General features: G+C 37.4%; 1 protein-coding gene across 1 annotated transcript in view; it reads right to left on the bottom strand.

The window, feature by feature from the left end:
- NAALADL2 (N-acetylated alpha-linked acidic dipeptidase like 2) overlaps positions 1-15,097 on the bottom strand; it is a 263,692-nt gene that overhangs the window by 212,946 nt on the left and 35,649 nt on the right. Inside the window, exon 3 of the mRNA XM_086618639.1 lies at positions 2,522-2,792. Coding sequence (XP_086474765.1) covers positions 2,522-2,792 — 271 coding nt within the window. The remainder of the gene's footprint in view (positions 1-2,521; positions 2,793-15,097) is intronic.

Below are 15,097 nucleotides of genomic sequence, written 5' to 3' on the forward strand. Positions count from 1 at the left end.
AATAACCTTGTCAACATGAAAGTAGAGCTGTAGCTCTGCTGGTAGCCAGCCTGCAGTAACTTAATGGTTTTATTTGCTTGAAATTCCAGCAAACCCAATATACAAATGAGATACAATGAAGCAGCAGTATCGAAGCGATATTAGCAATTCAACGTGATTATGTGCCACACAATAGAAATTTTTTACTAAGGATGTGTCACATTTGAAAGAAAATTATTCGCATTATGAGTAGCTGTTACAAGAATACTTTTTCACAGGAAAACTCTCATGACTTTGCAATCACAACTCACCACAAGATATTCAAAACACACAACTTGTAGCTCCACTGCAAGCAAGTCACCCTGTGACGGCTGAACACAGCAACAGCCACCACCTGCTACTTCTCATTTAAAGTTTTTCTACTTCCATTAGTTTAAATAGTAGAGATTACTGGACAGGATTGAAAGTTGGGGACATTAGGTCACTACCAATTTATCCATAACCTAAACAAAAAAGGAATTTTGCAATTTTCCCTTTTAAGCAAAACTCTACATCTAAGGACATTTCGGGTAGAATTTTTGAGGAATAAAAGAAAATATCTGAAGTTTTTGAAAATCATGCACAGTGTCATTCTTTGGCTCAAGTACAAGCTTCGAGTTTTGCCAAAGCCAATGTACATCCCTAGTGATGAGTACAAGCACAGTGTGTGTGGTCCTCATTTCTGCAGAACTCAATCATAGATAAAACTGCTCTGAGAAATAACTGCAAAGTGGTACATGTGTTGCTGGTAATAACACCAATGATTTTTCCCGCAACATTGGATTTCCTTTAATCTGATGAAATTGTTTGCAACACATTTATTTTCATGAAATAAATCTCAAAGGCCACAACTGTACTTTTATCTCATTATGGTTACTCTTATTAAGTTACAACAAGAAAATAATATTACATATTGAGTTCATAAGTGATAAACGTGAGAAGTTAAACCCACTCATTAGTACGTTTTACTTGTCCATGGAAAAGTTGAAATATACATCATGCAGGTGAGGACCTACCCTTGCCTACTTCATTTCACTTCTTAACAAACTTTAACATGAAGTTGTTGGGTTGATAGAGCCCCAGAACAGAGGATGCATGGAGATACGACCATGAGACTCAATATGGAAAGTAGGCATTTAAAGTACACAAAAACAGGAGATGGAGAGAAGTCTCTCCCAAAGGAGAACAAGAACTCCGTCCCTTCTCCTCTCTGGAATAAATTCTTTCGACTAAAAATTAAGAGAGAAGCTGAAGTTGTGGACTTTCAATCCCTAACATTCTGTGATCTGGGATGAGAAACTTAAGGATCTGACTTGCTAGCAGCCCTCGAATTTCCTACAAACCAAAATTCAAAATTATATTAATAGTCCATAACATCGGTTAGTTACCATCATGCGACTTCCCCCAATTTGACTCGTTACAAGATTTCCACAGTGCGTTCCATGTTACCAATAAATATTATGGGCAAACACTGTCATAAACAAAAGCAAAATACACAACAGTTGTATTTTACTGTTAGAAATTCAGTAACTGATATGCTATAAATATTAAGATATTCACAAAGTATAGAGGTGTTTTGGAAGAGGTATCCTCCAAACCCAAAGTCGCAATCTGTTCCTATATAATCTATTAGCGTTCTAAATCATTAAAACTAACATATCTTTTAAACAATAAAGAAATCAAGATGGAAAAACTCCTGCATCATTGGAATAACATACAACATTTTAAAAAGAAGACAGACAACAGCAATGCAGTTAGCAGTGAAATTGCTATTTTTGTATTTCAGAAATATTTATTGAGATTTATGCTATCTCAGCTAGGAAAGTAAACAGAAATTATGACCCCTTTGTGCATCCCCAATATATTTGGAAAGCAAATATAGGGAGGCAGCCAGTGAAGAGAGTAAAGAGGATAAAAAGAGATAATCCAAGATCTTATTTCACTTGGCAAGTAACAAATCCCAACAGGCAGGATCTTTTCGCTGACAAAGCTTCCTAACAAAAGCTACAGTAAGATAAAAATACAAATTCGAGTTTTCAAGAGGAAAGAGAGCAGATGTGTTAACTGAATGGCCTTAGAAGAAAGTATGTGAGATCCACGATCGTAATTCAGGAGCTCCAGGTATTAGCCCAGCACTCCTACCAGTCTCACTGCAGAAAATCTCATCTGGCCCTTCCTACACACATACTTCAAACCAGCAGCACTTATACATGAACAAGGATAAAAATCTAGCTTTAAACACAGATTTCACATTTTTACACCCAAGCAAAAGATGCCAATTCATAAACAAAGATACTAAAAAAAAAAATAAAATCATATGAAGCATTCAGGTTTGACTAATTTTTAAGTTTGAATTGAGATTGGTCATACCATATTTTACCTGAGCATGTTTATTTTAAGGCTAGGTATTTCACCACGTGTACTTTGCCAGCCAAGTTCAACAAAAGCTGATGTTTTCTAACTTTATTTCACCACAAATGACAGAGACAAATGGTCACATTACCTCAAGAGTTCCTTTGGCAGAGTAAGCTGCATATGAGTACAGGAGGTCTTGGCTATGAAGCATTTTGGTCTCTCTGTTGCATTGATGTCCACTAGGATAAAAGCATTCACCGCTGGTTTTCAGAGTTACTGTGTTTGAAGAAGAGCTTGGTAGGTCAAGCAAAACAGAGTAATTTACCAGCCGGACATCTTCAAGGCCTTGGGAAGTCCACTGAACCAGAATTTTCATTGCAATGTCTACATCATTCTCTCTAGGGACCTGCAACAAATGCCTGGGAAAAAAAAAAAAACACCACAAGTAAACACAATTTAATTTATATCTCAGCAGGATATTTGTACCTTAATACGCATTAGTCCATAATTTTATTCATAACACATCAGACATACAAAAAAAACTATTACCCTTCATTTTTTTGCAAGGAATTTGTTACCAAATTTTCTTTTTGTGAGACCAAAAAACCTGCTTTTGGGGAAATAAAAATAAAGAAAAAATATTATTTGTAGGAAACATATCCAATTAAAAAATAAAGAATCCTGCAGAAATTATCACAATAATTGTTTGAAAATTCATCCCTCTGGTGCTGACCAAGTTTCCGATACAGCATTAATTTAACCAACCACTAAAGATGAAGATGCAATCTGAAGTAACATTTCAAGGACTTTAGGGACAGCACGATGCTGAAAATTAGTTGTAATAATATGTTTGGCTTAAATTCATCAAGCGAAGCAAATTTCCTAAACAGAACGGAACTGTTCCCCCAAATATTGTGCTAGCTGTCAGAAAGTTTTCCTCAGATTTCCTACCTACACTGAAGGATCACCTGAGCCAACAGCTTGGCAAGCCTAAGACACAGGTCTGGAAATGATTTTGGCAGTATCTACCAGATAAGCCAACTGAGACTGCAGATGGGTTGGTCTGGGCTTGCTTCACTGGGTTTGTATCACTGTTCAACACCCTGCTACCAGATGGGCTGTAGGATGAAAATGGTGACAGCACTGAAAGACCGCTCTCCACCCCAGCAAACGCCAAAAGATACAAGATGTAGAGAGTATTTTAAAGATAACTTCAGAGGACAGACATGCTGAAGGACAATTAAAAGCTTTCCTTACTTACGTAGGCAAGCACTTTTGCAAGCAGGGCACAAATAAAAAGCACCATTATTCAAATAAAAAGTACTATCGAAATGCAGTACAAAAAGCTTACAGAGTATTTCCTGAATTTTGTGAGAATTTTCTTTTTTTTTTTTTGTCTGTGAAGCTCTTGGGACTGAGAAAGACGACTAAGGATCACAGAGGTATTGACTTCCAAGCACAGATATACTGACACTGCCTGAAACTCTTGTTCACAACTTTATCTTCACAAAAAGGCCAATTATATTTAGATGCATTAGGGTCCTTAATGGAACTTTAAAAATACTCTGGCTGTCTTGCACACATCAAAACCAATAGTTGAATAATGCATAGTTATTATTGCATTATTGCAAGTGATAAGTATTAGAGAACCCCAGCAAGTGCTTTGCAAGCACCCCCGTACAATCCAGCTGCAACACGGTGGGCAAGGAGCTCCCGGCTTAAGGTACCGTCACGGCTTCCATCAGGGTCCGCCCTAACAAGCACCAAGTCTCCCTTCTCCACCCCGGCAAAACTACCTTATAGTTCAGCAGACCTTTCAAATAATGACTACTTACTGCCCTAGACAACATCAAAATGTTAAAACGGCAAAAACGAAGTTATAACACCTGGCATAGCCTAGAAACTGCTCAAACATTGTACACTACACTCAAATGTCTAACACCCATCATCACATTATATGGATGAGATAATTATTCCAACATCCAAAGGATTTAAAAGATATGCAAAAATTCTTTGATCAAAGAAACACGTTGGATCCCAGCCTGCCTCACAATACCAAGGTTATTAGTGTACAAAGTTCAAAATCTTTACAAGACCACTGGTCTTATGTTAAAGACTTCAGAGATCCTGTCAGGAGGAATAAATGTCTTGCAAATTTAATCTTTTGAAATTATCTAAAATAAGTCTTCAAGCAGTCTACACAAAACAGACGAGTTAATCCAATCTGTAGTATATTACAAGTTTCCAATTTCATCTCCTGTGCCTGTTAAGGTAATGACATAAACTTGGGCACTGCAGAAATATACAAAGCTGTTTGATTAACACAATCATTAATAGAATATCTGCATTTCCCTCAGGTAATAGAAACATTAATAGAATAAATAATTGCAAGAAACTCATCCCAGGCCCATAAGGTTATGGCACACTTCAACAAGAAGTATTCAGTTTCAATAAGAGGAATTAATCATTAAAAGAAGATACAATAAGCAAATTGTTCCCTTAGTAATAGGAGTTACTTTCCTCTTCATAATTAAATAAGCATGTCTTTGAAACTTTTCTGACAAGGTAAGTGATTAAGTTAAAGAAATGAGCACAGTCACTATTTACACCATAATTTCTTTATAGCAGGTTAACATCAAATTGCAAATTATAAGTACACATTATATAACGATAAATCGGCACACATCCGACTACTTTGATAAATCTTATGAACAACATCACCACCAAGGGTTTTTTTTTTGTGACAATTTTTTACAATTACTGACTTGCACTCGTCTTTGTTATAATTCTGCTAACTGCACGGACTTAAGTCCACCTGCGTGATTTAACTCATTATTTTTATTACATACCAGTTGAATAACAAGTATAACTTGTGAAAATAGTATTTCCTAAACCAGACCAAATTCAGAGATGGGTAAAGCTTGTTTGACAGTCCATCCTGAAAAATCCCAACACTTCACATGCACTTCACAGTCCTTCTCCACAAATTGTCAATTAACTTGCTTCCTGAAAGTGCCAAAGCACTGGGATTCATAGTAGGAAGATTTAGGCAGTGGAAAGAAAGAGGCCCCTGGGATGATTATGTTTCTCACTTCTGCAAGCGGCTGCATACTCAGTAGGAATCAATAGCAATACAATTGCCAAGTTCTATTTATAATACTGCCTTTCATGATGTCACCCAAATTTTTGATTCCCTTACATTAAAAAGATACTTTATTCAGCTACTTGTTCAGGTTCAGTCAATGGGAATAACCACAAAGTTAATGGGTACATCTCAGTTGCTGTAAATCTGCATAATTTACTGAAGTGGAGCCACGACGGACTTCAGATTTGGTCTCAAGTTAGAATCAACATTAATAAATAAAACAACAACAGTCTGAATAATACTGTGCCTTTATCCAGATGCTCTCAAAGAGATTTTCACAAGTTCCTTTCCTTTACTTTCTAACATAGATCAGATATTGAACTAATGTACATGAAGACATAAACTTGTTTTCATGAGTGTTCTGCCCCATCTTAAAAGAGGCTCAGTTTCTCAACTGAAAAAAACAACAGATAAAATTGCACCTCAGACTCAGAAAACATACTCCACTTAAATAAGGTAAAGTTCTCCCACTTCGATATGATGATACGATCAAGAAAATGTTTAGGAAGACATGTTCCTAGCCTTCCTGTGTTATCAAGAAGTCTAGGTCTTATATTATTGCCTGATTTGCTGAATGTTCTGGCCAGTGAAGAGGAGCAGCCCATCATTGTTGAAGGTTCAAAGTTCTAAAGCTACAAAAATAATTCAAAATAACATGAAGACATACCTGTAATAAAGCTAGGCTTTCTGCAGCTTCAAAAAACCAGTCTTGAACAGATGATAACAGATAAATGAACAAATGCACACATACAAAATACAGAAATTTCATTTTCAAATTGGTATTAATAGGGAAAACAGAGCTGAAGCAGCTTAATGGAAAGTCATCTGCTGTAACAGCACTTCTTGCAACACATCTTGCTAAAGGGAGCAAGGTATTGCAAATCAGTCAGCTGCTCGTTGCTGGTGATAGAATGGGACACTGCAAAACACTGCTCCAAGGATACCAAAAAATTACAATAAGTCACTCTAACAATCAAAAGATGGAATAATTTAATTTTATAAGATAATTCCTTATCAGACAATCCTATTAAACTGGTACAAAACTCCTTAAAAACAAATCTAAACTGCAGTAGGATTCTACAAGTTTAATTTTGAAAATCTACAGGGACAAAACTTTCCCTTCAAATATGAAGAATTTCAAGTGTGGTTTGTTTGCTGGTTTGGGTTTTTTTTTTTTTTTTTCTTCTTTGAAGATTTAATGTCTGTACTGCAATGAGAGTGGAAATGGCCTACACTTCATGGCCTATTAACAAAATAATCTGAATTCCAGGTTTGCCGAGTCAAAATTTTATCTCATTTTCTTTTTTCCAAAATTTTGACTATAAATTTTTACTCTTTATTGTCTTCCACTTCACTGAAATTGTTGATAAAGGAATTGCTGGAATTTTAGGCAAGAATTAAGAACAAATCTAATTTTGGAATTTTTATGAGCTGATTTTTCAGCTGAGTAGTTGTTTTCCAGTTTTGGGAGTCTCAATGAGTTCAACCAGAAAACATTTTTTGTAAAGCTACATCAGAACAAAGTATTATCTTGCCTAATACGCTGTTTCCCACAGTAGCTGGTAGCAGATAATCAAAAAAGAACACAAGAAACACATCATGTGTGTTTATTATATTTATAGGTTTCCATGCATATGCCTGCTTCCTAGCCACAAACTTTGTCCAGGATGAGTTTTACAAATGTTTGCATATGTTCAGGACTTCAGACCCCGTTTCAGTCCATTAAGAGCTGAGATGTGGCAGCTCCAGCAGCGCCGGGCGAGTGCACAGCCCTTGCACGGGCCAACTGCCCAGCATATGCACAAGTATGTTTTGCAGTTGCAGACAGAGTAGTTGCATCCATCGCATATAGCGTGTACACACAGCAAAGTAAACATGTTCAGGAAGCACCACCTGCCCAAGCCACATCTGCTTAAATTTTAATTACATGTTCCTGTTAATTAAGGTGCTCAACTGGCTGGTCTCCGACCTGCCCGATCAGATTTCCTGTGGTCTGAACTGACTGCTACAGATCTACTCATTGCAAAGTAAACAAAAAAAAAAAAAAAAATCCAAGAGAGGATAAATATTTATCAAGAGGTTAGAATATATAAGAGAAACATTCCTATGGTGTAAACAGTTGACTACATGCAGTTTAGTGCAGGACAGGAACCAGAGCCACTTCAGATTATGTTGCGAGGCCTCCAGCAACTGCTCCAGAAAGCAAATCTGTAACATGTCCTTCGTCACATCTGCCATCACTCTCTATACATTCTGAATATTCTGGGCATATTTTTAGCACTGATATTAATATTAATTTTGTGGTAGCCATAGGTCACAAGAAATCTGGTACCATGTTCATTCTTGTCACGCGACGAACATAGTAAGGACCAAAATTAACAGGTTAAGTCTATTCAGATATGTTTCCTAAATCATAAACAAACAAAATAATCTGGCCTACAGCACGACAGCAATGGAAAGCTCTAGTTAAACATAACAGTTGGACACTAGATATGGGTCAGTCACTATGGGACATGATGCTGCTTCTTTCGTTTGTCTGGATTTTGGCCAGCCAGTCTCATCACCCACAGCAGTGTCTCCACTGGAGGTGGACCTCTCATGGGAGGCAGGGCTTTTTGCCAGCCCTACACCATCATCCAGTTCTGCCTGTTGGAAAAAATTATACACGGCTCATCAGAGCACTGTGAAGAACGCATGGCCTGTCCTAATGACAGGAAAACTAAAACCCTGTTCATTCTTGGGAGCATTTACAGATCTGCACCTGCATATCCCTGCAAATGCTACATACTGCCTAAAACATAGATATCCTGCTATTAACAGAAAGCAGTATGATTTATGATAGGTATTACTTTTCACAGACAGAATAAAGGTAATTCATGAAACCATAAAAAAAACAGAATGTCAGATAACAGAACACCGGCTCTAGATTTGGTTGTGCAATTCTCTAGCAGAAAAATGCCTTGGAACTTTTTTTTTTTTTTTATCAAAACATTATGTACACTATGGCTTTTGGGTATTTTCGAGAAAAAGGGAATTGAGATGTCTATTTAGAAAATTATACTACAAGCAGGCACAAAAGTACTTTTAAACAAAACTTGACAGCATTTTTGTACTATGTTTAAGTCCACCCAGGTATTAGACTTTCACAGGGATACCTGACCATATGTACCCTCTCCTATCACAGTATATTCGCATGCACAACAGCTTCAGGCAAAATCTCCCATTTTCCTAAGTAGTTCTTTGTCATGGGATTGAAGAATACACTCTGATCTCAGCCCATGCTGGCTTCCAAGCTTAGCTATTTTGTACATTGCTGGGTTTTTTTCACAACAGGACTACCAAGCATATTGCTACTACCCACTGCATGACACAGTCAAATGCCTTTTATATTTTTTTTAAATAAAACTAATGGACATAGTTCAAATCTCACTTGTCAACATCAGGATACAAGCCAAATTTGCTTTCAAGGCAGATGGTGGAAGGCACTGGAAAACGACCGATTCTCTCACTCTGTGATTCCACAATTTATTGGAAAACAAGCAATTCATTGTTCCTCTACACTAAACATTGCAAAGTCATAAATTGGCCATAGGTGAGCCTTCCAAAGCTTTGTAAGAGATCTAGATGTCAGTTATGCTGACATCTAGCCAGCATCCAAATCTTCCAAATGCTTCAGAACATCAGAATGCCAATATGAGTTCCAAAAAAGGTCTATCAAATGATTGCCCAGAAGAGGGTAAAAACAGGGCAAGCACACACAAATTCCCTCAACTACTCTTCTAGTCTATTTTAAGCTTAGCAGATTTTTGAAAAAAAATCCATAGCTCCAAATATCTGTGACTTCTTAAGAGATTATTCACCTTACTTTTCAGCAATAACATGCCATTCTAAACTGAAAAAGCCTCTTTCAGATCTATTTGTTTAATAAACAACAATTCCTCCAGTTACGCAATCTCTTCTTGTGGAAAACAACTCTCGTAGTAAAACCCGATGCCTTGCCTGTTCTAGCATCAGACACAGAAACAACATAATAGCATTTTAAAATTACTTTACTGTAACAGTACGCTCTACATGTTCAAAGTTCAAGAGCCTATCACATTTTATCAGTCTATTAATGGAAAATTGCTGATTACATCTTGTTATTGATGGAGAAAGGAAAATTGTTGAAAACCATTATTGAATGATATAAGCACAACAACTGAAGCAGTCATATGACTTATGAGTTAATCTAACAAGTTAAACTCTGCCACAACACAGATTATGTGGCCAGATCCACCAGCAAATCAAGTGACATTTGAAGGAATCACTTTGATGAATCCAAGGCATCCAAGTTTTCAAAGGTAAACATCTGTCAACAAGCAAGCCATCAGCAAATACATTACTTTCAAATAAGAAGTTCCGTACATGTTCACCATGTAGAAATTCTGTGAGTTTGCATCTGTTCTCGATTCTTTACTCTGATTTTCAGTAACTCCTGATATATAAGTCACAATTTCAGAAGCAACCATAGGTATATGTTACATCCCAGCACAAGGAAGGTTCTTGTTTTGTTCTTCTGTGTATGTTTTTCTGAAGCAACGCAGTGAATACTCTATTTCGTGAATCAGCAGCATCTGCAAGTGTCAGTCGTAAAAATCACTCATCTAAGGTTCAAAAAACGTTGCATATGTGCACTAGTGTTTGAGTCCAGAAATTGCTGGACAAAGAACTGAAGAGTGTAGTTAGTTTGGATCCTTTGCAAGTCAGCCAAAAAGACTTTAAACATACGTAAAACATGTTATCTGTGTTGTAAATTTCACAGAAATAGTTTCGAATACAAGATATTTTCAAAAATAAAGACCTTCTTAATACAATTTTTATTTGCAGTATGGAAAACAGACGGCAAAAGATCATCATTACCGCAGTACTTTATGAATGAACTGGCTTATCAACAGAGCACAAAAGTACAGAAAAACGCATTGGCCAAAGCGAAGGTTGTTTAAACTCATTAATTTGCAATGGACTATGAGCATGTGTAATCAGCTGAAGTTCTGCTGTCACGCAGTAACTTGTTAAATTGCTGCTTTTTTATCACTTACAATCACATGTAGGCCAAAATCTGAAAGGCAGTTGACGTTGGTATGAAAGCAAACACCCAAGAAACGAAAACCACAAAACTGTGGAAGTTTTTGAAAGTGTTTAGTCTTAGCAAATCACTCTGGGGCAGACGGGTAGGCAATGACAGAGCTAGGAACAGGAACCTGACTGCCTGATTCACACTCACGGGTTTCAGTTATCAAAGCATCTTACGCTAATTAAAATCATCCTTAATCTTTTTTTTTTTTTTAATATTTAAAGCATTCACTTTTCTGTGACATACATCTTGTTTAATTTTCCAGTCTAAAGACAGATGAGAATGTCAGTTAGCATTTCTCCCCCATCATTCTGGAGACACATTAAAAAAAGGAGGGTAATCACCATCCATTTTCAGAATAGTTAATGAACCACAGAAACCTCAATATGGAGAATGACAGCTCCAGATCCTCAAATGGGCTATTTTTCAAAATCCCAAAGACTGTTAATTCCAGGTGCCAAAAGAGGAGAGAGAGGGGAGACACATTTCACACTTCAGTGCAAAAGAACTGTACTTTGTTCCTTTGGTTTACCAGAGGGTTTAGGTGAAAGGCTCTCCTTTCACGAAAGCAAAACTTGCCTCTTGCTAACATGGAGCTCTTGGTCTTCATATGCTCACCAGAAACAGGACTGATCTACATAGTTTTTGGTTTTTTTAATACGGTAAACTGTTTTCAACAGATGTACTGACAGTAAGAAAAGTTCTTCCAAAAGACATACACAATGGAGGTACCTACGAAAGAGACTTTTTTTTTTTCATTAAACAATCTCTTCTCTTTTTTCAAGAGGATCTCTTGAAATGACACCATTTTCTTTCAGAACCAGTAAGATCACCACCACTATTATTTTGTTATTAACTTCCACAGTGGCTATGTTTCGGTCACAGAAGACAGGTTTTCCTCTATAGGATACAGGAACATGGGTGCCTATAACATGACAATCTGTATCTTTGCACAACTCTATCTATTTTAAATAAACTTGTACTTCTGTCCGATGACATAATAGCACTCTAACTTAAACCTTTATTTTGGACATACAAGAATGCCTTAGGCTTTGTTTTAAATACAGCAAAGGGAACATAATTTTCTTCAAAGATTATAGGTCTAATAATTTAATAAAAGGATTTACTACTATTTTCTCCTAATACAAGAAAAAAAAAACAGGTCCCAAGCTCCAAACAACTGTGCCCTGCATTCTCCAAGAGGTTACAATGCTGCAGCTGAAGAAGAACAGTAAAAAGACAATCCCCCACCCTGAAAGTGTTTGCATATAACCCCGCATTCACAGACACAGCACTGACCCAACAAAACTTCACAATGATACCATCTTTTATTCCCAGACCACAGGGAATGTGTCAGTGTCTCAATGAAATGTGACCAGCTGCATAATCAAGTCCAAGTGGTACCTTTTACTGTCGGAGACAATTACGTTTACTTACAGCAAGAGACCATTCATATATGTATCTGAATAGCACTGGATGTTTCACCAACACCTTTCTCTACAGAAAACCGATTGATCAAAAAAAACTTGAAACCTTGCTTTTTATATAGAAAATCTGCTGATCAAAAAAACCCCCAAAAACAACAAAGCACTCAATACTGCCCAACTGGCAGTATTTTATTCCTTTCAATTGCCAATCATGAGGCTACACTGAGAACTGAAAAGCAATTAGACTGAATGCCAGGTGTTATTCTGACAGCACTGGACGTCTTTATTTGAACTGTATGATTTAACTTTTGAATAATATTCCAGTCCTCAAAGGACAATGAGGAATTAAGAGGGCATGCCAACCTAAAATCCTAGAAAAACTTAGCAATGCTTAGAAAAGTTACCTATTATTTGAAGATTTAGGATTATTTGGAATTAGATAAATCCCCAAATAAATGTTTAATTTTTAAAATTAGAAAGAAAGTAAACCCTGCATTTTATCTCATGAATCTCAAGAAGTTACCACCGTATGCAGGAAAGTAAGATAGCCACAAGGTGATGCCATGTAACCTTTCTGTTACCAGCCCCATTTTCTTATCAGCATATGTTAATTTACCCATGCAATTCTAACGGCACCAATATGTCAGCCTGGATGTGCTATGAAAATATTTCCAGGTTCAGTCCGGTGTATTAGTTAAATGAAAGCTGTAGACTAAAGAAAAAACCAACCAACCAAACGAAACAACAAACAACCATTTCTATACATCTACAATACCATTTCTACGCAATTATGCAAGGAAAATGTTATCTTGAATGTCATATCACGAGGCTTAGTTCAGATAGTCTCCATCTCACCAGCCAAACTGCATTTCAGCTGAATTTGTTTTTATCTGAAAATACTGACATCTTTGAACTGACCCTTCAGTTCTAATATACAACTGAGGAAATCAACACTGATAACCAAAAGAGTGTCCTGAAGTTATTTATGCTGTACTGCAAATCAAATGGCTTGTGGATATACAAAAAGCTTTCTCCAAAGGAGCAAGTATAAAATCTTATAAGGAGAGGCTTGGGAAGAGACCACAGGGGATTACTCGGTTCAAGGCAGACTCAGCTCACCTGACTGCCACTCCAGGCAGATGTTTTCCTGCCCTGTTCCAAATACAGAAACTCCTTGTCCATTTTAAATAATTGCCCTATGTACTGCTGCATTTGATCACTCTCTCTTTTTCGCTTTTCTATCACTGATGTTGAGAACTGACTAATCTTTTTCTCTTCGTAGGTGTTTTTACATACTGAAGGATTGCTCTTATGGCCTTTCCTCAGGTGATCTTGTTGTAAGCCAAATGTTCCCCGTCTTTTCATCTTTTTATCTGTTTCCTCCGAGCTCCTGCTCCTGAAATCTCTGATTGCCCTCCCTGATCGCTTCTGGCCCTCTTCCAGCCTGTCCCCAATCCTCCTGAAACTGAGTTCCAACAAATGGACACTGTGAATATCCCACTTGCACTGAAAATGAACGATTAGCCTCCAATTGTCATTTGCCTTCATAAAAGTCAATTATTATTCCTCTGCTGTCCTTTATTCTGATTTCACCTCTGTACCTCTGCAGTAAAGTTCACTGAGTCCTTTAGCTTTGCTGACCTCCTTATTTCATCCCTCATTTGCTGTCAGAAGAACGGTCTTGAACACATCTTTATGTACTAAAATAGGTCAGATTCTCAAAGTGCTGAGAAATCAGTGTTAAAAATGGATTCTCTCCCACCCCCCAAAAAAAACCCACAAGCCAAACAGCTACCACATAAATAACTAAGCTTAAGAGCAAGACTTCCAGAGTTGTTGTGCAGTCTGCCTCACACCAGCCTACTTCATACATCAGTGTGTGCAAACAGCAACCTGGTCTGGCCAGAGCTGCACATATTCACTGAAGTGAGTCCTCCCAAAACATTAAGTGGGCTCTGACTCCAAAAGCAAATTTTACAATGATTTAAACTAGAATGATAAACTCTTTAAAGTAGGTAAAACTGAAAGAATTGGCTTGCTCAGTTCTAAGCCTCTACCAGTCTCAAGTCTGGAGATGCTTTGAGATTTGGCTTCCAAAGTCATCACTCTGTTTGCAATGAGAAACCTGTAAGTTTTTTCTTAGTCCAGCAAATTTGCAGTCACTCTCTCCGCTGCAACCACCTGCACAGTCCACTTCAGGTCCATACAAAAAAGCCCTTCCTTCTGTCTCTTCTAGGGCTGATCTACTCACTTCATCTCCTCTCAGCAGTCTCTGCGCCACAAAATTCAAACCAGTTGCTCTCTAAAGTCCACGCATCCCCAGTAAAGTGCATCCTCGAGGAGCACGTTACAAGACCTAGGCATATCAGGCAAAATGTAGGTGTCACAGTATGGAGTCTTCTGGACAAGTCCCAGGAAAGGGACCTTAGTCAGTCCTCTTCCGCTTTCTCCTTTCACACTTTTTGGTATGCAACATTCCTTCCTTTCACTTTGCAAGACCAAAAGTGTAACTTGCTCTCCCCAAAGCAATCTATTTACCCATATTTTCTTGCCTGTTCTACACTTCCCTTGGACTTCTGGCCTGTCTTTATCTGAAAATAAAATAAACTACAAAAGTGTCTGAAGAACAGTGGGTGATGGTTTCATGGAGTAGTACCTAAAACAGTCTAATTCATTTTCAACCTCCTTTACGATCTAACTAAAACTTGAAAGCCCATTTTTAAGTCAATAAAGCACAAATAAAAGACAAAACTAACAGTGATACGCAGATGTTCAGGAATTGGAATCAAGGCTGAAAAACGTCCCCTAGTATTCAACATACTTTAATGTGCAATCACCTGAATGGCTTACTGCAAGTACAAATGGGCTATTGTAGTACAGCGATGTTTCAACCTGAAGGCCAGAGGGGGGTGGCTGTTGCTAAGCAGTAAAGAGGGAAGTGCTCTATTCCAAAGCTGCAGCATCAATTAAATCTTTGGGAGAAAAAAAAAAAGCAGAACCATTACATATCAACGGTAAGCGTTGGTACATTTTCTTGTT

The sequence above is a fragment of the Tauraco erythrolophus genome, chromosome 11, assembly GCF_009769465.1.
Source record: "Tauraco erythrolophus isolate bTauEry1 chromosome 11, bTauEry1.pri, whole genome shotgun sequence".
In the NCBI taxonomy this organism is placed as follows: domain Eukaryota; kingdom Metazoa; phylum Chordata; class Aves; order Musophagiformes; family Musophagidae; genus Tauraco; species Tauraco erythrolophus.